Genomic DNA, 24,803 nt, shown 5'->3' with positions numbered 1-24,803 from the left:
AAAACTGTGACAGTTCAGTCTTTACAACTCTTGCTTTCTTCATTAAATCTCTATTTTTTTGTACGAAGCGAATTCCAACTATTCCGTCAATAATCTATCAGATGTATTACATCTTGCCAATTTATGTTGACGACTCGGTGTCTACAATGAAATAATTACGGCTTAGCAAACCCAAGATTTCTTTTACAGTGCGGTCCGTGTTAAATGCGATTAGACAGTCAATGCAGTCAGAAATTTTATCGCGAGAAGCTAATTAACTACCCGGTCCATGGATGCATTTTATTTTGTATTAATATAAACGAGTATCCGAGGCAGCGGACCTGACACTCTGAAGATGGTTTTCTGTTGTCTCAGAGGGCGCTAGAGTTGGAACCTCTCGTAAAACCAGCACCTCTCGTAAGCCGAGTGACTTCGACCGCTTTTTGAGGTGACAGCATTATAATTTTTCATTGTTTTTAACTTCTTCAGTGTAAGCGACCACTTGACACAGCGTATTATCTCCATGTTCGCTGATGTACTACGCTACTCAGAGTTTTTTTTGTTACAACCTAGCACTGCTCGTATTGTAACTACGAAATGTATGCAATAAATTCTCTTCTAATAAGTAGATGTGTCAGACATGTTCCCGGAAGAGACTCCCTGTGGTTCGACTCTCGTAAGCGACCACCTCCGCAAGCGACCACTAAATTTTGGCATTTTGGGCGGTCGCTTACGGGAGGTTGGACTGCATTTGTATTTTGTCATTTCGTCGGGTTTGAAAGAAAGCTCTATGAAAATGCACAATTAAATTTTAAGTGGGAAATCTATCTGGGGACCCTGATTACCCGTTTTATCATGTCATTCAATATTAGCAGAAATTACCATAAAAGTTACACGAAAAAGAACTATTGCTAGTAGCAACTACACTGAAAAGGGTGCTAAGTAAAACGTAAGTGAATTTGAATCTTAATCCCTTGTAATGTTAATTTTATTCCGGCCGTTGATCAGTTTTCATCAGTTCGGACAAGCGGACCAACAGATTGTGTGCAAGAACTGTCTTTGCTGACTGAAGGTGAGTAACGCCGCAGAAACGTTCTGTCAATTAACGGTTAGTAACTTATAAGAAGAACAAGAAATTTTATCTGGATTTTCTCTTCCGAAGCAGTCTGGCCAAGGAACGGTCTTTCAAAACTTTCGGTAAACATCCGTTCGGAAGGCCTCCTAAGAAAACCTAGCGTTTTCTTCGGTTTTTGCCACCCAAAACATATTAAGTAACACGAGAAACTTACTCCCTTCTTGTTTTAAGCAGGCTAAAATGTCGTAAAGAGGGCTAAAAAAGGACCAGCTAGCACTTTCGGAAAGCCAACAACAACTCGTAAGGTGATCTGCAGCCTGGAACTGATCCCCAAACCAGCGATCTCCGAAATGCTTCCGACTTTTTCACGCTTACCCCGAACTGAATCAAAGTAAATTTTGGATTGGGATGGCGTGGTTCACTGAAGACTTAAAAACAGATCTGCCCTTGATAATTTAAAGAACGCCATGAAGGTTTACAGAATGGTAGGCATTTTTTGACACTGTTTTACAAATTAATATTCATTTTCGCGTTCATATTTCCTCTGATGCCTTCTTAATAGATCTTGTGTGTAAAAAGAAAATAGAACCGAAAAGGTGGAGCGTTTTTGCAAATTAAATCTATTTTGTACAATTAGCACAAAATGAATCAACCTTAAGTTTACAGCGGTAACGACCTCAGAGAATATGCAATCCACTGCGTTCTAACGAAGCAATATTTTGTCTGTCTTGATTCTTTGGGCAGTATACAAGAGTGACAGGCCTGCAAGATACCCTAGCACATGTTTTAGCCTTTTTATAATTTGGCTCTCACAATTATATCTTTGATTGACCGCTTCTTTTTTGTAACATATGAGGGGCAGGTCTTTGTAGATTTTGAGCAATGGTTGTTGCAATGCTTGGCAAGCATGCTGTTCATCGTTGGTGGTGCACTACTTTTAAGTTCCCTAACAGCGGCATCTAGATTTAAGAAGTTTGAACTTTCAGCTCCCAGGTACAGTTGGTAAATTTCTTCCACATATTCTGAAAAAGGAGTAAAATTAACCAAACAAAACATTTAAATTTGGTAAATAACAAGAAGTATAGTCTACACATCAGTGAATGTTGTGCTGCACAGCACTATAACGACACAAATGATGGATCAGAAAATTAACTCTACAGTGAAAGTTTGATTGCTGAAGTGAATTTCAAGCTAAACATTAGAATGGAAAATCATAAGAGGCAAAACAACAACAACAACAACAAAAAAGTCTGGGACCTCAATGGGAATCGAACCCACAGCAGAAATTGCTGGAGTGAACCCATGAATCTCTACTCATCCTTTAAAGACTGTGTGAAGGCTGCTTTTTCACATATGTTATAAAAGTTCCATTGCAAATGACAAGCTGTACAGAAAGACAAGGATAAAAACAACAATTATGCACAAATGAAGCTCTACCAACAGACATCAGACGTAATCACTACAATAATGAGGGTAACAATAATAACAAAGGTGTAATAAACCACGCGCATAAAGTCAAACTTACACTTATACGAGAAATAAAATGTACCCTTATACATACTGAACTTCCATGAGTTAAGGATAATCGAAAGCAGAACATTTGAACTTTGGTCAAGAGCACATAATTCAACTGTGAGAGATGAAAAATCTTACCGAACGGCGATGCAAACGACGATCTCTAGTTGAATATTCTTGCTCAACTTTCGGTCGATAAATCGAGGAACGGGCAAAACACCAATTTCATCACGCTTCAGTCGCTCCTTATAGCACTGTTTGTTGAAAGAATACGTGCGAGTGAAATCTTCTTTGCGATACATCGAGCACACCACCGAATACTTGCTCGGGGTCCAGTGTTTTCGACTTCCATTCACGTATGAAATCCATTTTCGTCTCCTTTTCGCGGCTTCCGATCTTGTATCACCGTAGAATTCGAAGGGAATTTGGGGGAGAAAAATCCCCTTTTTCTCGTCTTTCTTGTCGCTACAGCCGTACACAACACACCGTACATGTAGCACCATGTTTTCTTCCTTCGCAGAACAAAAACACTGAAACCCGCGAAAGCAGCGTTCTTGTATTGACGTCACAGGCTCACTATCTCCAGTTTCCCACCTTGCGCGGTTTTGTACACAACTGGAAGTGAAATATTAATTACACGTATTTGTCCGCCTCAAACGAGGGGAACAGAAATTGATAGCGAATTTATTTTTTCGATTTTCATACGAAAACAACATGAAAATTCGATCAAGCAAATAAAAAAAATCTGTCATATACACTTTAAAAACTCAAAAGAATTTATAACAACAGAAAATACCAATATCATTTGGAGTTCATTGAACAAAACTCTATGCAAATATCACTTTGAGCGTAAAGAAAACTATCGTAATTCGATAAATAGCCGATCCGTCCTGAATATTTACTTGCAGTATACATAATATTTTGTTATTTTCTTGGACCCCCGACTCACAAAATCATGTAGCTTAGAATGTCAGTTCTACTGAAATGGGTTTTTGGTTCAAGAGGATGGATACCTTACTACCTTGCACAACAGGTAGTATTTTTGTTCGCATGAGGCCAAGTAGAATTAGGGATTAATTTTCAAGCGCATTTTAAAAGTTTCTCAAATTGCGCGACGAGGACAATGAAATGAAATCAAATGAACTCTATTAGGGCTCCAAGAAGGCTTTTCAGTCCTAATTTACAGAAATGAATTAGTCATTGTCTACAATAGGAAAAATACCTATCAATCCTAATTTACAAATGTATATTAAATATTATCTACAATAAAAAGGGCGTTCAGTCCTAATTTGCAAATAATAATCATCGTACAATGATACAATTAACTATTTGAAAAATATAATTGGAAAAGATAATCTTTCAATGTCCTCTTAAACATTGATAGGTTATTACAATTTGCGAAGACTTTGAAAATACAGGTGAAAATTAGTCCTTAATCTACGAAGAATCATTGCGATTACGCACTTATAACACAGAGGGTAAAAGTTTCTTAAAACCATCAAGGAGCTTCGTGAAACATTCAGTAAAACACTCACCGTAAACAAGCAAACAAACAAATTATTTCATTTGTTCGTAGCGTTCAAAATGAGTTACCATTATACACATGTAGTTGAGAAAGAATACAAGTTTAATTCAGGAGCAAGCTAACAACGATAAAACTAAATGTTAGGCATAAATTAATTGTTCACCAGCCCTGTGAAGCTTGCTACCACTTGAAAATCACACGGAAAGAGATCTATAAAAATAGCAAACGGTGGATCAAAAGAAAGAACTTACAAGGTAAGTAGCGAGGTGAAAGCACTCAGTCGTCATGACTGATTTAGTCAGTTGCTCAGCCAAACAAATATCAATCCGATCCAAGCTTTTAGCTTTGACACAAATAATCTTTTGCTTTTTCTTGTGAGAGACACTAAAATTTAATCTTTAGGAATTTCCTTTCTAGCTGTAGCACTTGATTTTCAAGCCGGTATTTTTGGTACAAACAACCCGGCTTAAAGAGTCGAACTCAACAGAACCTAAAAAAAGTCGTTGTTTTTGGATACAAAATGAAGAAACCAACAAAATGTACAACCGGCGTGCTTAGCCAATGAGGAGCGAGTATTTTCGCCTCTTGACCAATCAGGAGTAAGTAATTTTGTCCTCGGTGAAAGGCAAATTAAGAAAAATGCCTTCTGTTACAACAAATCAGCATTCAATAACTTTGCCCTCTGTATTACACTGTTATTGCAATTGTTGATGGGCAGTTTGTTGCAAATTAAATGTACTTAAAATAGATAACTGCAGAAAGAATGAGGAACCAGTAAGGTTATTACGCTCATACGATAAACAGATTTCTATAAACGCTATGAAAAAACTGGAGCTCCGCTTTTAGGCTTGGCTACTGGAGCTCCGCTTTTAGGCTTGGCTAAATATATAGATTTAAATGTTCTTACATCATAGCCAGTCTTATTCCTCGCGAAGCGGGGTTAATAAATTTGTCGGACCGAGCCGGCCAGAGTGGAGCTAAGCCGCGAAAAGTGTATTTATATATATGTATGTATGTATGTATGTTTGTATATATATTTAGTTGGAGGTGTCCGCAATGTTGCCTAGCAACGGTGAAAAACAAAGTATGAATGACGTCAGACTGTCTGGCGTCGTCTGAAAAAAATTTGCATACATCGGAAAAAATATGCGTGCTTGATCAAATTTCAACTGCAATGTTCATCAATATTCACTGGATACAGAACTATCTCTCCAGAATCTTTTCCCTTTCTTTTAGAAATCTTTTTTTTTTTTGAAAGATTGCATTGAAGAAATTACACGTTTTGTGGCCGCGGTAAAATAATTTTCCGTGGGAAATAAATTCATCGAACACGACAGCGCTGCACGCCCGTTGTACATTTCATCGTGTCAGAAATAGATTTTTAACCGCAAACTAGCCTGTGGAACTACGAAAAGACCATGCTCATCAAAATAGTTGCTATGTTCAGAAACCTTTTAATCTCCTCATTTGATGCTACAACACGAAAGAGGGCTTTCCACCCAGCCCCAGCTTCGCGAGGTTTTGCGAGTCACGTATTTCTAGTATTAACGTCTTATTAATGCTGGCAGTTTCGATGACTGTCAACCATCTTTATCAAAACTTGAAAAACATGAAAAGTGTCAGAAGCCTTAAATAGGCTTCTGAAGGTGTTGATTATTGCGATAAATGCGCAAAGTCACTCTGCAGACGCTGTTCAAAGTAGGAGTGTTCGATCTAATACAGATACTTTCCTTGATTCATCGCTTAAACTTGTCGCTTTCCTGCTCAACAACTCAACTAGGCTTCTGACACTTTTCATGTTTTTCAAGTTTTGATAAAGATGGCTGACAGTCATCGAAACTGTCAGCATTAATAAGACGTTAATATAAGACTGGCTATGATGTAAGAACATTTAAATCGACTGTTTATCTTCTACTGGCCTGATGAATTTCTTCAAGTATTATTATTATTATTATTATTATTATTATTATTATTATTATTATTACTATTATTATTATTATTATTATTATTATCATTGTTATTGTTATTGTTGTTGTTGTTGTTGTCATTATTATTATTATTATTATTATTATTATTATTATTATTATTATTATTATTATTATTACTGTTTTACTTGTTTTTCTATTCATGATGGCTGCTACTATTGTCTTATTTCTTTTCAAGTATCACGCTCAGTACGGTATCACGTCAAATGGCAAAAAATAGTAGCCACAACACAATGAAACTTATTTGGGAGATACCCTCTCCACTTACTCAATGGCAAGTTAGGTGAACTGTTCTCAGCACCAACTTTTCCATTTATATTGTAAGGTTTGTCCAACAAACGGCTCGTTGAGAGGACAACGGAATGCAGCCCGTTTGACTCCTTGATGCACATCTGAAGATACTTCAGTTTATTAAGACCGTTCCTTCAAAAGAAAGTTTAAATGATTTATAAAACGCTCAAATAATGCGTCCTACTTGGGCTGTTAGCTTGTCGTAATGCTGAAGCATACGTCTCTTAGTCCGCTGCCAGTGGAGACTCAAGCACGTGGCAGGTCTAACCTAGCCGGGTCTGCAGTGGTTTACACACACCCTATCAGTCAAGTTGATAAGCCAGTTGGTCGGTCGGTACATAGGCCATAGAAAAACGAAAACAGGAAAAAAATAATTTGAATTGTAGGAACCAGAATAACGCCTTGCTTGAGGGTCGCCTTAAAGGACCCTAGTCAGCCTCCGCCATTTTCGATGCCATCGAAATTATTGATATTGCATGGTGAAGCGAAATCTTATTGCTTTACTGTAAGTTGTGTTCCTGAAAGTATGTTTCATTATCTTTAGTAGTTTCACAGTGATTTCGTTCATTTTGACATGCTCCGAATAAAATATAATAGCCAAACTCTCGCGTATAAACAAAAACAAAGGTGTGGCTGACTAGGGCCCTTTAAGATGGATAAAAATAATAATTTAGAAACACTTGGGAAAAGAGAGCAAGCAGTGACAAAACATTTGTTCCAGCTTAGTAGGCAAGGGGAACTCAATCACAGACACTTTAACTTGTCACAATCATAAAGTTAATAAGAGCATAAAATTTAATTTAATTAAGTCAAAAAAACTACTCTTAGTACTAAGAACTAAACGAGCTGAGTAGTTACACTGAAAAACAAATTGCTAATTTGAAAAGACAAAGCAAACAAATTTTTTGAGAGAATTATTGCCTATGTACGATACGTAGCACGGCGAAACTTTTTACAGTGCGACGCGCCCTACCTTGGCCACCCAACAAACGTTTTTTACACGTTAGCCATAAAGGAGGCGTAACGGTTAATCAATTTCGCTTATCCTGATTGGCTAACTGGTAAAAAAAAGTTTGTTGGGTGGCCACGATAAGGCGCGTTGCACTGTAAAAACTACGAGTAGGAGCACTCTCCCGAAGCAATAAAAATTGCGAAGTAACATTTATTTTATTCTCGGAATTTACAATTTCGTTTTTGGCATACTTTGTATGTATCTAAACATGTTATTTATATATATATATATACGTATTAATTTTATGTGTGCACAACATTCAATAATAACTGTTATTACAGTCTTCAGCGGTTTTTCATACAATAAAGGCAATTTGGTCATTTGCATGTGCATTTGTGCATTTTACTGACCCTCTCGCCTCGTTTGAAAATCTTTTTCAACCAAAATATTTGACCGCAAGATCAACCATCACAGCAGCGGTATTATTCCACGAAATTGAGTTGTGTGTGAATTCATGAGCAACAACGAGCGAAACCTGCCTTGAAACCACGCAAGACGACATTTATATGAAGTGCTATTCTTACAATATACTCATCCTCAGGATAAAATGCTGATTACGGGGCTACATTAATTTTTTAACTCCTTTATTCCCGAGAGTTGAAAACGTTAAAATGGCGCCCATAAGGACTTTGTCCTGGCATATACATATAACTTAAAAGTAAGTTAAACACATTCAGGCTACGTATAACATTAATTAATTCCTAATTTGTTCAGTTTTCTCAATGCGTTTAGTCACAACTGAAATTCTCGCTTTTTTGATGATACAAGATTCGAGGGAGTTATCTGCGACTGTTATTTCTTGAAACTAAGGTGTCCGCCACTTTTATACTTTCTGGACTATGGAGCATCAAGCGATTCAGTGCTTTGCTCCACACCTTTCATTGTCGTGATTTCAATCTGAAGGATCAATATAAAAAAAATACGTAATCAGTTCTATTCATTTGGGTTAATCAGTTAATAACAATACTTATTAGTACAGAAGGCATTCTCTTAACATGAGCTATAGGAACACTTCGACTAAATATAAATAAAGTCAAATTAACTTCACGGTGAAGTAGTCCTGTGTTTCTACCCAACATTTTGTAAACAAAGCTTGAAAAACAGTCCTTCACGAAAACGTGTGAGTGTAATTTGACTTTATTTGAGACAAATTAACCATGATTTAGTCGAACTGGCATTTTTCCTACAGCCCATGTTCTCAATAACCTTATGACTAATCTTATCCGATCGATTTGGAATTTGCAATTGATGGTTTTTGCCGAGAGGGGAAAAATGGAGAAGCAAGAAAAAAACTTCGCAGAGCAAGGACGAGAACCAACAACAAACAGAAGAAATTCGAAATTTTCCTCCTTGTTTTCAAAACGCCGGTATTCAATATAAGGTAACGATGGTTTATTGTACGAAATTATGAGTAGCCGGAGAACCAATCAGGTAGTATATCTTATGTGATTTGTAGGAATGAATATTCCTTGCTCTCTGTTTCACCATAGATAGCTGCCTGACTGCCATTTCAGGGGCTAGAAATAAAATTAATTGTGAAACTTACCTCCGCAAACCTTCTCCTTGGTAATAGCCACGATTCTTTTCAGTTTTGCAAACGAAGTGACAGAGACGACGTTACGGGGAGTGGAAGCTACAGATAGAAGCTCTTCCAAATAGATTGCTCGACCGATGGCCACCACTATGATATGAATTCCCTGTTTCTTCAAAAGATCTGCCTCCATAGCTGTGATTCTCGGGTGTGTCGAGATACCATCGGTCATCAGGACCAAGAATTTGGGGATGTTTGGGCGGGACATGCCGGCAGGTTTTTCGAGGAATAGCTTATTTCTTGCCAGCCTCAGAGCCCGGTCAGTCCTCGTTCCGCCTTTAACGAACTTCATTCTGTCTATAGCGTCGTAGATTTCGTCGTGTGTGAAGTATTCTTCAAAACCAAAAATGGTAGTTGCGCGACTTGAGAAGCGCATAAGTCCCACGTGAATGTCGCTCTCGGAGATTTTGAACCGCCGCAGGACGAATTTGATGAACTCCTTGGATTGTCGGAATCCATTGATCCTAACACTCCCAGATGAATCGACGATAAAGGCGATATCTGCTCGTTGGTTGCAAACTAGTCGAGAAGAAAACAGACGCAATGTAAATAAGGGAAGTTTTAGACACTTTTAAAGATCAGTGATAGAAAGGTAATGCAGTGGAACTCGTTGATACGGCCACAATGATTTGATCGTATTATCAGTGTTGTGGGATTAAGAAAATTCGGGCATCAGCTTTTGTCCAAGACAAAAAGTGGCTGTTTTGAAATCTTGTTCTTGTTAGGGCAATGATTGTTCTTCCACTGGTTGGCGCCAATATCATTGTTTAAGAAGATTGAATGTCTGCACGAATGGACTCTGGCGCTCATTGGATATGAGATGATAGATAGCCAACGAGGCGCGTAGTGCCGTGTTGGTCTTTAACCATCCCATACAGAGCAAGCGCGAGTGTAATAATTGGTTTATTTAGAACGACCAAGAGACATTGCTCTATCCTCTTGATTTCATTTTACTACAACGACCAAAAGACACTTTAATGGACACAAACTTTCGAGCATGTTTCCTACGGCCGTTAAGCCAATCAAAACTCTGGAATTCCGTTATCCAATGATCTTGAAGTTTCTAATAATTTCGATAGACTGCCTGAGATCGGAGCGCGTACAAGGAAAATTGAAGAACTAACCAGCAAAATAGCTAAAAATAAGGCACTTCTTCCGGTTTCTATCAACTTTAGACTAACTTTGAAAGCTGATTCGGGTCAAAACTCTAGCTTGCCGTGTAAGTATTAAATGTGCAACTCGATCTAGGGAACCTGAATTTTTAATTATGCACGTGCTAACCCACCTCTGATTTTGCAAATAAAAGGCAAATGATTTAGACAGTATTCATCTCTCCATTTCCCCCAGTGAGGGTCAGCGGTTATCACAGCACAGTCTTCCTCCTTGCCCCTGTGACGACCCGAGGGCTCCCCTGGAATCCAGCGCTGATACGTAAAGGGCTTGCCATCGGTCCAGTTAAAATGGCCCTCGTTATAAAGGTCCGAGGCTCCTATCCACATCTTGGAGAATCCAAAGTAATATCTGAGCATGCGCAGGTGCTTCTTTATATAGTTGCTTTCTTTTGCATCACGCACGCTGGTCAGGTGACCGCCTTCCTTGTCACGGCAGTAAATTTCTGCCTCAGGCCACGTCAGCATTTCGTACTGTAAGAACACGAACTTGTAGATGTAGCGCCCGCTGTCAAACTCTAGAATAAGAAAAAAAAACAAGAATAACTGATATTCAGAACAAGCTGATCCTCGACACGGATACACAAATGTTTTTGTTTTGTTTTTCTCTGTTTCTTTAAGGCGAATGATAAAGTCAGTTTGCCGGTAAGGGGATGTTATTTTGGGCGGAGGAATTCAGTTGGTCACAGACCCTCCCGACGATTTGTTACGCTTACCAACTTTTGTTCACCATTTTCAATCCACATGAGGGCCTTTCAGGCTTTCTCACGGGATGTTATCTTCTAAATCGGAAAGCAGTGAACAGCCACAAGCAGCAAAGCCTTGGAGACGAGCCCTCCCTTTAACTGACCAAAAAGGAAAACGTAAAGCGGAGAATGGGACCGAGCGATCAATCTTGAAGATCCTAGGGAAACGCCAGGATCTCTAAACAACGGTCAGGACGAGATACCTTATAATAATTGCTGATATCCCACGGCTGTTTCTCATTCATAGGGATAAGAAGTTTATTCAATGGTAACTTACCATAACCGAACCTCTTGCGGTCCACAAGTCTTCGCGGAACACCTGTGATATGACACATTACAAAATTGTGATCATTGAAGTTCATTTTTACCACACAATACCAAACAGGCGTGCTTGATGTCTTCAGCGGTAAGTTCTTTTAAATAAAGATAGTTATATTTCTATACTTCATGGACTTTTCAATGCTCTTTTAAAACCTATAAAAAATATTTGAACGAGAACTCTTCAAACTTGTAGCTTACCTTCAATTTTGCAGATGTATCCCTTTGGCTCGTAACAGTCAGCATCAATCCAATCAGCCAGGTCTCCAGTGGACTTGAGCGCGATACAGATCTCATATTCATCCTGATGTTCCCTACTGGGTTCACCGGGTGCCCAGAAAGCCGCGCTGTACCTAATATAGAAACATGGTATATGAACAAAAGAAATTTCAAGAGTGCTCTCTTACAGTCAAGTTACTCTTAGTCAAATATTTTAAAAGTGATGACTGAGTTTCCAAAGAAACTGTGGTACTGCGTCGGATGGGGCCGGTGGATCACTTTATTTATTTATTATTAACTAAGTTGATAGGATGAACAGACGTCAGATTGAATCAGGGACCAATGGGTTAGAGGAGATTAACTTGCTCAGAAGGGTAAGCAACCCCATTGGTGGGACCATGGTTAACATGCATGAAAACATGAACTAATAAGATGAATCTAAAGTGCTTGATTAACACTGTCGGGATAAAGAGTGCCAATATTAAAGATGGCCGGAATTGCACTGAATGTTTTGTGGCTTTCAACGTTTCTGTGATGTAAAGAAAGGTCCTTGAAACAGTTGGTCTGCCTTCAAAAACTAATCAGAAATGGAACATACTCAGTTGTCTCAGTTGGGTAAGAGCGCCATTTACAACGCAGGAAGGAATAACACTCTCAAATCACGGAAGGTGACCATTGAAGGGTAGGCTCATGAGAGTCCGAACATGCCGAAGACAAATTTTCCTTCCTTTCAAACTGACGAAAATTCTATTAGATTGCGCGCGCTTTCACGGAATTGTCACTCCCTACTACGGTGCAATACAAAACGCGCAACAACAACGACAACAACAACAAGACACTCACTGGAACTTGAGTCCATCTGCCCACTGATAAGCCTTTCCGAACTGCTCTTCATCTTTAGCTCCAATCCAAAGTTGTTCGGGTTCAGAGGGCGAGTGGCTAATTAACTGAATCTTTTCGTTTAGAAAGGAGTTCTCGGCCTCGTCAGTAACGCTCGCGAGATGTCCGCCTTCGTACTCTCGGCAAATCTCCTCAGCTTCGAACCACGTTCGGCTGTCATCGCTGGAGAGTACGACTTTGTAAGAGTATTCTCCGTTCTCAAAAACTGCAAACAAAATCCGTTTAACACTCTTCAATGATAACACTTCTACAGAAGTTCATCGTTAAGACGAAAATCTGATATTGGAACCGCAATAGGAACTTTTCAAGGATAAACTCTTGCCTGCTAATAGTTGCATGTCCACGCAAATTGCATCTTTTTAAAAAATATTTTAGCGTAGAAATCAAAGCTTCGAAGAACATCAAAGTTACAAGAGAAACTATTAGACCAAGAATCCCGGGAAAAAGATCTAATGCCAACAACTTAAGTCATAAAACTGGCATTTTGAATTCTCAGTTTACTAGTTCGACTTTAAGGTCAAAATTGAATTAAAAAAAAGGGTTAAACATAAGATAAACAAATACAATGAAAGCAACCCGTTTTTTGAAGACTATCAGATGTTGTATCTTTGCCAGGGGATGCACGCTATAAAGTTAATAAGTCTATATGCCTAACTACACTCATCCGGTCCTCGACTCAGGGAGAAAAGTAGGAGATGTATACGCCCTGTTAACTATTGCTCATGGGAAACTCAGTGGAGTCAAATTGGTTAATGGAGCGATCGTTTCTGATGATTCTTTGTCGTGAAAAAAAAAAGGAAACGAAATGAAAGGAAATTTACGAAACATTATTTAAAGGAGAATCCTGTAGGTTCTCGGTACGCATTCAAATATAAATCACAGGGCGCGGGGGACTCCACCGCCACCCTTCATAAATCACTTGATCTGCAAACACAGCTTGTAACGAAATTTCTTTTGATTCAATCCCAGTCACACATTTGAGCATCAAATTATGTGTGAATGGTGTGAACCCAGGAGTCATGTCATTACTAAGTAGGTAACTTATGATCATCCGGGTGAGTATAGTCGTGAGAAGGACTTTTTGAAGTAACAATGACTGACGTTTCGATAACTGAGCGGAAGCGGCGGTGAAGACTCTGATAATGACTCTGAATAATCCCATCAAGTTCTCCAAAAGTCAGTCAATGTCACCTCATACGGTTCCTCTCAGGACAACACTCACACAGATGATTATAATTTCCCCACTTATTGCATCAAATTATATTTGACTGACTTTTTTTAATCTTGATGATGAGCTAATGAGCATCACTGAAGGTGGTAGTCTACAATCTATGCCAAAGTAGAATCATCTTGCAAAGTTAAAGGTTACAATCCTTGACTGTTTCCCGCAGAATGTGCATGTGTTATTTATATGTCACTTGCTGATCATATTGCAACGAGCTGGTACAATGGTTCTTTAACGCAAAGCACAGAAAAGCAAATTGTTGCGCGTTTCGATCGAAAAAAAGGTCGTTTGAACATTGTCAAGATCAAGATTCATACCGTCACTCCTTGAATCTGAGCAAGTGGACTAATTGTCAAAGCCATGTCTTACATTTTAGTTCTATTGCGATAAAGCAACAGCACTTCTTCATATCAATCCTTTTTCAAAAACTTTTATTTAACGTCTGAACTACACATGTGCTTTGCAAATTCTCGTCATACATGGGCGTTGTTCGTTTGTAGCGACTTAATGAAGAGAGCAGATTTTCAGTGCTCGAAGGCGTTACTGTTGTTGTCGAGACCTCCAACAAAGGTGATAACATTTGCCAGACGGGTTTAGAGTCACATTACTGTTTGATGTTTTATATGAAAGAACTTCTTTTCTCGTCGATTAGGGGTGAAATATGAAATCAATGTGATCCACGGGTGGATTGTCAAAACGTCAATCATCACCCATGTACGTAGTTTACATAAGAGGAACATACATTATCCTAAAAACATATGGTTTGGGACATAGTGTCGCTGCAAATGTGATCAAATTATGTTGTAGTTAATATTTTTAAGATAGTTGAATACAAAAAGAAGTTACAAAGCACAGTCGATATGATGAGAAATTTCGTTACGAATTCTCCAAGCTTTAACAGGGGCACCCGACGAGGAGAACAACCACACCAAAGAATAACGAATACAATTAGACTAAACCTGCAGGTAGTTGTTTCTATTTGCGCTGGGTTAATTAAATCGTTATGTTTCAGACAAACAGACAAAAAAACAAAAACATTATAGCTGTTCATTAAGCCTAGTATGTTTGTGAAAAAAAGAAGGAAAGCGAGATAATCAGGAGATGTAATAAAATAACTTAGCTACCGAAAGCAAAACACTTAAAATGTAATTCCCTGTGTTTCCAAATCGTTTATGACCTTTTAAAGGCATTTCTTGTAAGTTAATACTAACAGTCTGATCTCAGTGTTCGGATGCTTTAGTTGAAAATTTAGGTTGCGTTGGATTGACCCTATTCTGGAATAGGAATACAAACGAAGATGACACGTAATCCCTCATAAGATGTTTTTGGAGTCACTGGAGTATACAAAATGTCTCAAATTATCACGTATCAGCGAAAATGTGCTCAAATATCTTCCCAAATGTACTTTAAAAGACATATCTAGCAGCTCCGCTTATTTTTATTCCGGAATATGGTCAATCGAACGCAACCTTAATTTTGCAAGCTGCTGTTGTCATAACAGAAATGTTAGCTCCCGTTATTTTGCTCTGTGAACGTCCGATTTACCTCTCCGAGTTATTTTTTCCAATGCCCTAAAATTTTGAGGTGACTAGTGCCAATGAAAACACTCAATTGGAAGCTTTGAAGCGTTGAAGGCCTTTCGAACGCATATTCCAACGAAATGACCCGTTAACGTTGGGTGTCTCCGGCTGCTTCAAGCAAAAGTTATTGAAACGATTTGTGTAGTTTTGTTGTTGCCTGTAGTTCATAAAAACTAAACGTTGAACCCGTTATTTGTATACAACAATATTTGCTTGAACGAGCTTTTCGACAATCTGACTATGCGTTTTCTCCATATCTGTTAAATGAACTTTTATGGCGAGCGTTAAATCTACCGTCTGAAAATACTTTTAAGACAGACACATTTTGGGCTACAAAATCAATGGTGTTAATGTGATTTAATCCTTTAGACCTGTGCATTAAAATCCTTTCAGTGTCAACATTTAAATGGAAACTTCTGAGCATTACTTTCCTGCGTCGAAGTTAATTATTCTGTTAAGAGTGATTCTATATATACTTAGTGACTTAGGAAGAAACAGGTATACAGAACTTACAGAAGTTGTACTCTGATTTCATAAGCACTTCTAGTAGGGAAAAAAGGCTCGTTTTCACTACTCATGATCAATGCTTACGTAACGTTTCTAAACTGATAAAAAAAAATCAGGCAAGGTAAATTAAACTTACGAAATCCTTTAGTTTCCGCTGAGACAGATGAACAGAAGAAAACAAACAACAGGGAGGAGATTAAAACCATGACCATCCGACTGAGGTAAACAATGAATAAATTTGGGCACACCAACGTACGGCCCGGCACTTGGCAACAGAGGTAAAAGTCTATAAGTTGCAGGATAGAGCTTTGGGTTTAGGGTTAAATAGTTCTTCGGCAGGAAACTTAATCCCTTCGGCGATCGAATGACTGATAGAATTTACTTTGCAGGCATAATGTCGCTAAAGATCTCAAACATGGACAGCTGAAATATGTCCAAGAATAGAGCCGACCTATTTAAACATTTTGAAACATTTCAACCTATACGACCTGTAGAAAAAAAAAATGATAAACGATTGCCAGAGATAGCACGTATTCTGTCATTCATGAATTCTTTTATCTACCTCCTCGTTAACATAAGTTTTCAATAAACCTTTTCTCTTCTAAATTTAGTGTTTGGCTATACTTTAATAACCATCTATTGTAATTTGAAACGGGTGTGAGAGTTCAAACAACCAAATAAAATGCAAAAACCCCTCGGACGAAGATCCTGCTAGTCGTCAACGTTGGATCTCACATGAAGAGATCTCTAATCGGCTAAACTTGATAAATAAAGTACAAGAAGTCAAAGGACTACTGCAAAGCTGATATAACGGGTAAATATATTTGAAAACAATGTTTCCGCTGGTCAGACCAGCCTTCAGTCAGGTTTGAGAGTTAAAAGCTCCCTTGGAAAAGCCAAGGTAGAACTTGTTCAGTGAAATCTCTGGTCAGTATTGACCGCTGGCAGTTGTTGTTGGTTTTGATGAAAAAAGAGATAGTCTACATAGTTGTAATTCTCCACTTGCTCTTGTCAATTTGCCCCTGTAGGTGCGAAGACATGTTTTTCGTCTTACACTATCTAGAAGAGGGACAACAATGACAGCTATTTTTGTGAAAAACAAGTTACGTTATGTCGGAATCAGGAGGAAGGAGGCGTCTCCCGGTCGGAATTGAAATCGTACCTGTAAGCACAAAGACTAAAATAACTCACGTGACAGCGGGAAACCTTTTCTTCGATTAGAACAACCCGTAAGGCTGACAAGACTTTTATAATATACAAGTTCTTGGATTTTTTTTCCGAATCACCTAAGCTTATGTCATTTTTGCTCTGCGGATCATAATCTGTTTGGGCAGAGTAGCTCGGTGAGCATTTCGGGAAACATGAGGAACTACATACTAGACAGTCAAGTATTAACCGAGCAACAGACGATTTGATTTTTAAAATGCAAGTCCTGCCGATGTAAATCCCTTTTATTTTCTGCCACTAGAGGTGGAATCCAAGGCCTGTTGGCACTGTAGACTTGCTGAGGCATCAGGATGATGCACAAACACTGAAGAGTGAATCAATTGTACTTGTGTAATTGTGAAGAAGACAAGAAAAGAGTATACGAAACTAATGAGAATTTTTTGAGGTCATAGAGAGTTATCTTCTAGAAGCATCCTTGTTTGTTTTGGGAGATATATTTTGCTATTTCAAGAACTCGATAACTTTCATCCGAGGAATAACACTTGAAAATGGTACTTTAATTAACAAGTACTTAAGACTGACTTCACGCAAACAGAAAATGGTTTATTTAAACAGACGAAATTAATGACAAAACTTCTTGAGTTGCACAGCCAAACATATTAATTAATATTACAGGAATTTAAAGAAGAGAACGACCACGCATCACCACAAACTCTGTAACACTCAAATCATTTTGTTTCACTAAAGAATCCGTGAACTTGGAAGCCTGTGTTAAGGGCCATGTTGCCACCTATACAGACGTTATTTGTTCCTGTGAGAGAATGCTATCTAAATTACATGACACGTGAGGTTGAACTCAAAGTGAAATTCCAAAGTGGGGGAGGAGAGGAGGGGTTACCGACATTATAAGCTGTATGGTTATGTATCCCTAGTGAAGGGTTTTACAAGCAGTTCACTCTGGGATAGAGGAAGGGAAGGAGACATTTTTGACCAAGAGTACGGTATCATCTATCGGTAAACTGATTAGTGGAATGAAGAATTTGGTCAAGAATAAGAATTTTAAAGTCTGAAGAGAGTTTGAAACAGATAAGAGATTGTTGTTTTCAAGACTGGAAAAGGGTTGTAAAATGCAGCTGCATCTGAACATAGATATAGTCCATCCTCTCCGGTTTAGAGGCGTCATATTACTCTCCACCCCACAAAGAGGTATAGCACTCCCTTAAAAACGACTGCCGCGAGTGTGAAGCTACAAAATAATAGGTACAGGATGAGGGTTTCAGAGTCCCTGTGGCATCCCCTGCCACCTACCCAAACATCCACTAAGTACCTCCCCCGTGAAATTCATTATCGTGCCACTGTTGACTCACGTGTTGTGGGCTCGTGATGATCTCAGCTCCCGTGCCTAAGTTATTAATTATGTTTTAATTTAGCTAATTTTATTGGATTTTCAGTGGCGCTATATATACAGCTGCTCTGTCTGGTGTACGGTCTGCTTACACCGATTACGTAATATCGCCTGTTTTAGACAATTCGGATTGGCCTACCGCCTAGTCGTTCCGCTAAGCATACAGGTGGGACGGTGCACGATTTGCACGATATTTCTTAAATAGTAAACGTGGCATTTCATTTTTCTAATGCACAGCCTTCAAAACTGCACATTCCCTTCACAAGCCAAACTGATCTGGCAGGCCATTTGTGGCAGATGAAAGCACTCTAATAATACGTTTACATCGTTTGTGGGAGAGCTACAACCACAGGTCGAGCGTAATAAGTTTTGTTTGTCCGATCAATTTTCTCAAATCGACCGTCAAAAATAGAATTGAAAAAGCTTGCTCAAAGTATCATATTTCGACCTATTTCTGCCACCCGGTCCACGTCTCCGTCAATGGTGATTTTCGTGGTTTTTACACTAGGTCGAGAAATGACATTCGCAAGTCCAGTGTCAATAGAAGATGGGGTCATTGATTTTAAGTTAATTTTGCCTCCAACATCTGGAACAGACTAGAAACCTCTCTAAGGGAAGCGGCGTCTCTTACTGTTTATAAGCGTGGCCTGTATAATGCTGATTTATCTATTTAATGTTTTCTTTTTTAGCTAGTCTTTAGTTTTAGCTTAGTTCTTGTCATGATTCGAGGACCCTTCTGAAAACCACTTTTTGTGACGTTGTTATCCTCGATTATTATTATTATTATTATTATTATTATTATTATTATTATTATTATTATTATTATTATTATCATTATTATTATCATTATTATTATCATTATTATTATTATTATTATTATTATTATTATCATCATCATCATCATCATCATCATCATCATCATCATCATTATTATTATTATTATTATTATTATTATTATTATTATCATTATTATTATCATTATTATTATCATTATTATTATTATTATTATTATTATTATTATTATCATCATCATCATCATCATCATCATCATCATCATCATCATTATTATTATTATTATTATTATTATTATTATTATTATTACATGCACCATGAACAAGGGAACTTGAGAATAACGCCGGTAAAATCAAATCAAACCTCAATAGTATCTCTTTTTTTTTTTTTTTTTTCAGTTCGGCCCTTTAAAAGCTAATTACACTGTATACATAAGAAAAGCGATGACATTTCTTGATAAACTGTACGTATCTTTATTTAAGCATTGAAACAATGTTAATACTTGGCTAAAAATAGCGTGACTGATAAGATATTATTGAAAGAGGCATTTCGTGACTTCGATAATTGGTTTAAGAGATTTTTATCCGAGAATTATAAATGCTTCTTCTCATCTTATGTAAGCGGTTTATAAGGATTATGTTAAGCAGGTCTAATTTAAACCGGAAATATTAAGCATATGACTTGTCTTTACTTACTTTTGTGTATGGAGGCTTCGAGCCAACTTTGAGCACTGAGCATGCGCACGCCCAATGACCCAATTGCATGGCTGATTGTTGATATAACAAAAAACATTATTTATCTTCATCAATTAATGAAAACAAGGCTCGATCTCGTAAAAAGGAAAGTACTTTTCTATTATACGCCCAATGATTGACGAAAAGGGGCTTCTGAATTTCTATTTTTTTGGAATCACAGTCATTTATTTTAGTAGTGTGTTCGTAGTTGACTAACTGATTTATAATGTTCATACAAGTTTACGGATACTAGGCTATGTCACTTGATTTTTATCTTTTCGTGTCAAACCTGGACTCAAATTAAAACCACTGGTACCTTTCGTTTTTGTCAAATGCTCCTAGAACTCAAAGGGACAACAAAACATAATCCGCAAGACTCAGAAAAGGAACATGTGTCACTTCAGAGATCTAGTACAAAACCTGAATCATTGGAACTAAAACTCTACTAAATCTCCTCAAATCGACCTAGAAACCACGCAGGACACAAAAAGAACAACAGAGGAGTTCAGGTGAGAAATGTTTCTTGAACAATCATTTCAATTTTGCCTTGGAATTCGAACACTTTTTTCTCCATACAAACCCTTATAATTCGGCGCTATTACGCAACGACCATCTTGACGTGACGCTGATGTCTACGTTACAAAGGTCAATACAAATCATAGAGCTTGGGCTACCTGTGGGCATATTTTACGAAATGTCTGGAGAATAACTTAGCCTGACAAAGCGGTCGTCTAGCAAGAAAACACAGGAAATTCAATGGAATTTTAAAACTTCTTTTTGTCGGTAACGCGTTTAGCCTGTCTAAAAATGTATATCAATTGCAAAATAATTGGGGGACAAAACAGCCATTTGTGCCAGATTTTCATGTCTAATACACTGGCATGAAAAGTGCTAAGTTTGATCTGACGTGCAAGTCATGCCCATAGACAAAGCTTTTAGCTGATATAGAGATGTGCACACAGGTTCTGAAGTCGTTAAGTTTTAACAGGCCAAAGTTTGAAAGAGTAAGCTCGAGCTAGTTTGACAGGAAAGTCTTTCGAATAATGCAACTACCAGATGGTTTAATAATAGTGAGAAAATGTATGCTTCAAGTAGGACTGAAGTGAACACAAGGCTAAGACATTGCTGGATTTCGATCGAAAAATAGGAAGCCGATCTCTGCGCGGCGCTGTCGTTTCCTTTTCTGTGACAAAAACATTTACTCTAGTTCCTTTTAAGATCTCTATTCAGGTGTACAGTCTGTATATATTGTTAAACACAAAAGAAAAAAGGACTATTGGGGACAGAACAGCTATAGTTAATAACACCCAAAGAAGGGGGGTGGGGGGTGGTTGTAACACTCCTAGTTGCTTCATGCTACAAAACCTGTAAGTGTACCGTCGGCCTTATGGACTATTTAGGGCCGAAGTGCTCAATTTTTTACTGCTACAGATGGTTGTTAGCGGTTAGGACAGAAGCTGAACTCCACATTGCCTGTCTTTACTGAAGTGTCTAACAACTGACGAATAACAACTGAAAACCTGAAAAAATTTCTGTGACTTCTGTGAACTTAGGAAGCAATTTACACTTGTACAAAACAGGAACAAATGAATTTGTAGCGGGATCTTTCTTTAGATCGTGATCAGCAATGGACTACAAAAAACGACTTGAGAGTCGAAAGGATTCTCGAGCAGTTAATAAATTTCACTAAAATTGCAAAATATTTCGGCTGTTTCATCATTCTTGCATCTTTCATGTTGTCTTAAACCTATTAGTAAAAATATGTTGGGGGAAACTTTTAACGCCGTGGTGAGCTGGCATCCTAGTGGGACTTCATTCGCACCCAGTGACGAATTTATAAGAATTTTTTTCATTTTCTGTGTCAAGTTCATCAATTTTTGAGAGGCGTAAAAATGATACAGTTATCTTCACTTAAAGCAGAACGTGTGCGTTTTCATGGTCTTAATCCCTTGTAATCCAATCAATCAATGCTTAATAAAATTCAGACGCCCGGAAAATGCGTAGATGTATGAAATTGGGATCACTTCCAAACTCAAAACTTTACTTGCCTATAACACCTTTTTGATAGAGTTTGCGGCTGAGGTTCGTATGCGACCAGACTATATCAAAATAACGGCATCAATTGACCAGTACCTTCCTGTGGTACTGCTTGCTATCCTGTACAGGATTGTTCTAATTTCAGCGACTGTTGATGAAATCATACAGGTTGAGACAATTCTAATTGCATTTGTTTATTCGTCTGGAATGCAATTTGAAAAAATCGTTTAAAAAGTTGCTTTCAGAGAATCTGTTCGCGGGTATGAGAACCTGTTTAGCTATAGTCTGACTATTTTCCGTCTACAGGACGTATTCCGAATTCTCGTCATTTCAACTCGTATCGGTAATTTTTAAAAGTGCTTAGAACCGTGACCTAGCGTGATTTCTAATCATTTAAAGAGTAATATAATTTCGATTTAGGTTGATAGTAAGTTTACCATAAAACTTCGAGTTGTGTGCTTGGCTTGAACGCACGCACGTACGTACAATACATTAACCTTGACACTTCTAATGAATGGTCTGTTTGCAGCATAAGAAGTTGTTTCCAAGAAACAAGAGATGCATTCAGGGTTGCACTCAGCCGTCCTCCAAAATAACACTGGCCAGTGTTCAAGGAATTTTATATATTCCCAAGGTCAAGTCGTTAAAATATTGCACTTTTGAACAACTCATTGTTTGGAGTGAATTTCTAATAATTATACCATGCAAACTGTCCATGGTACGCATTTTAATTTGAGTGCATATTTAAGACCAATCGGTTTCGAAAAGCGCGACTGACACAGCTACAATCATATAAGCTTATTAAAGGGAAAGAGTTTTGTCGAATAAATTATACCGCTCGGCAAAGTCACGAACGCAAACATGGAACAAACTTAGCTTTGTGTTTACCACAAAACGTAAAGAATAAGTTGACTGAAATGCGACAAAAAGAAAAAGCACTGTGAAGCTAAAACATCAAAACTACTCTATTTACCCGTGGGACGGCTGCCAAATTAAAGAGACCACGAGGTCGAGTTAATTTTGGCGGGAAACTTCCGTAACCTGTGTGTGTGTGTCTACACAGTAAATTGCGAGACACCCACAACGCCCCACGCACTCTGTCACTTATATGATTTCAAAGTATTCGTGCGTGGGATCATGGGAAAGATGATTTCACTCGCAATTCTTCTCAAGAACACTGCCCATTATAATTGAAATCGGCGTAGAAAAAATGTCAAATTCATCCAAATAACTTGATATCTTACATCCCTTCACTGGCTTAACCTTCTCTTGTTTGTACAATGGATATTTTTTATTGTCCGGCCGTCAGTGCTTAATAACTAAAGCCAGCTTGTCAGAAAAACATTTCCGCTTTGGTTTCCTTGCCTCTATGTCAATTCCGTTTGCCTTTCAACGGCAGTTAGTTTGCCAAATGGCGGAAAACAACAGAACTCGGCTCCTCGCCAGTGTTCATTCATTTGAACACTGGATTTGCTGACCTCTACAGATTCGAGCTCAGCATTGGGAGTCCGTTAAACTTAGCAAAACGTATGAGTAACAATGTACAAAAGATCCCTTTTCATACCGAAAAGATTTCCCGTGTGGTATGTTGCTAAACTAGCGATCGAAAATCCCTCCGTGACGCTCGATTTCGGTAGAAAGTCGAGGTTATATTGATTTATAAATTCAGGATTTGTCTTGATTCGGTCTCTTAAAATTAAAGTGGCACGTGCACGCGATTCCAGCTTTTGTGACTATTTCGTTGTACTGTAGCAAAGTGCAGTTAACGCTGATTGTCATAACAAAATAACTCTGTAAAGGACTAGAAAAGGATAACCAGTGACTTTCACGGAATCAAATTCTAGCATGGTCCAATCTTTTAAATTTTGAAACGCATTGTAAAAACGTTCTAGTCTGCGTCGAGCTGAAACCATCAAATAAATTGTGATCATATTCCGTGCCAGTTAACGCTGCGGAGCAGAAGTTTCTCACTTTGATAACATGATAATGATGACGTTTTGTATATTTTGCAACTCGAACTAAGTATTTTAGGAATGTTAAATGGAAGGTTAGACGAGAATAGCTAAGGGCTAAAAAAAGTCGACAGTTTTACTTACTGTAGCCAGCGTACTCTTGGGACAAACTGAAGCGCAAAAGCGCGAAAATTGCGAGCAGGATGCCTTGTACAGACTTTTGAAGCATTGTATTTACAAGCGGTTTCCTTCGTATCCTGTGTTAGAATTGAGGACCTAATCTACGGATTTCTCTTAAATGCGCTTGCCATAATCGTGTCACTGTAGTCGTCCCGGGCGTGTTTTGTTAAGGTGCGCCGGAGGCGCGAGGCGGTGACAAAAAAAAACTCGAGGAATTTTGTTTTCGAGTTGTTCAATATGCTAACGGAACTTCTACTTAGCAAAACTTTCAAAAGCTTTAATTCACAACTATTTACGCATTGCATGCACCAACAGCAATAAATATGGGAAAATAAAAACACAGTCGGTGATGTAATGTCTGTAGTCTAATAGAAGACTTGCGTACTTGGTGTCAGGTGATATAGAGACAAAGCCCTTGTTCTAAGAATTAAAGGATAGCGTGTCAAGTACAAGATAAATGGGGATACAGGTTTTATCCACCCTAAAATTTTCACGCATCTAGATAAAACATCACGAGAAAGCTTCCATGCCCCGAGAATGCTATCATTGATTCGTTTGCTAGGTTCTGTTTTCCCAGACCACTTAACTTCGTCAATTAAGTTGACCACATTCGCCACCACTCCTAAATTTTCCAAAACGCCTCTGCCTAATGTTTTCCTTTATTGCAACAATGACATTATTGCGACATAATATTAATAGTGCAAACATCGGAATGACACTAAGTATTTAGCAAGTCGAAGGTCTTGGCGACTAGGAAATTCTCTTATTCTCTCTTTTTGACCTTCCATTCAGTAACGTAAAGACCCATTTGACAATAATATTACAAACACGAAGGGAGGGGGGGGGGATAACTCCCTCAGATACGTGACGTTTGAATGCAGGGGCCACACGACTCACAA

At 38.2% G+C, this 24,803-nt stretch overlaps 1 protein-coding gene across 2 annotated transcripts; it reads right to left on the bottom strand.

Annotated features, from left to right (window-relative positions):
- Nucleotides 1-8,144: 8,144 nt before the first annotated feature.
- Nucleotides 8,145-24,015, bottom strand: LOC146467310 (macrophage mannose receptor 1-like). 2 transcript variants are annotated; one of them, XM_085126083.1, is made up of 7 exons: nt 23,869-24,015; nt 12,269-12,530; nt 11,408-11,559; nt 11,166-11,207; nt 10,259-10,660; nt 8,929-9,492; nt 8,145-8,279 (listed from the first exon to the last, which is right to left on the bottom strand). In XM_085126083.1, exons 1-7 carry the CDS (start codon nt 23,951-23,953, stop codon nt 8,275-8,277), a joined length of 1,512 nt encoding a protein of 503 aa, XP_084982209.1. In that variant the 5' UTR covers nt 23,954-24,015; the 3' UTR covers nt 8,145-8,274. The 2 variants fall into 2 exon arrangements, with proteins under 2 accessions (XP_084982209.1, XP_084982210.1); XM_085126084.1 differs by lacking the exon at nt 23,869-24,015 and adding an exon at nt 15,774-15,997.
- Between the last annotated feature and the right edge of the window lie 788 nt (nt 24,016-24,803).

This window comes from Pavona decussata, unplaced genomic scaffold (genome assembly GCF_977016875.1).
Source record: "Pavona decussata unplaced genomic scaffold, jaPavDecu1.1 SCAFFOLD_137, whole genome shotgun sequence".
Lineage (NCBI taxonomy): Eukaryota > Metazoa > Cnidaria > Anthozoa > Scleractinia > Agariciidae > Pavona > Pavona decussata.
This window is presented reverse-complemented; position numbering and strand designations above follow the sequence as displayed.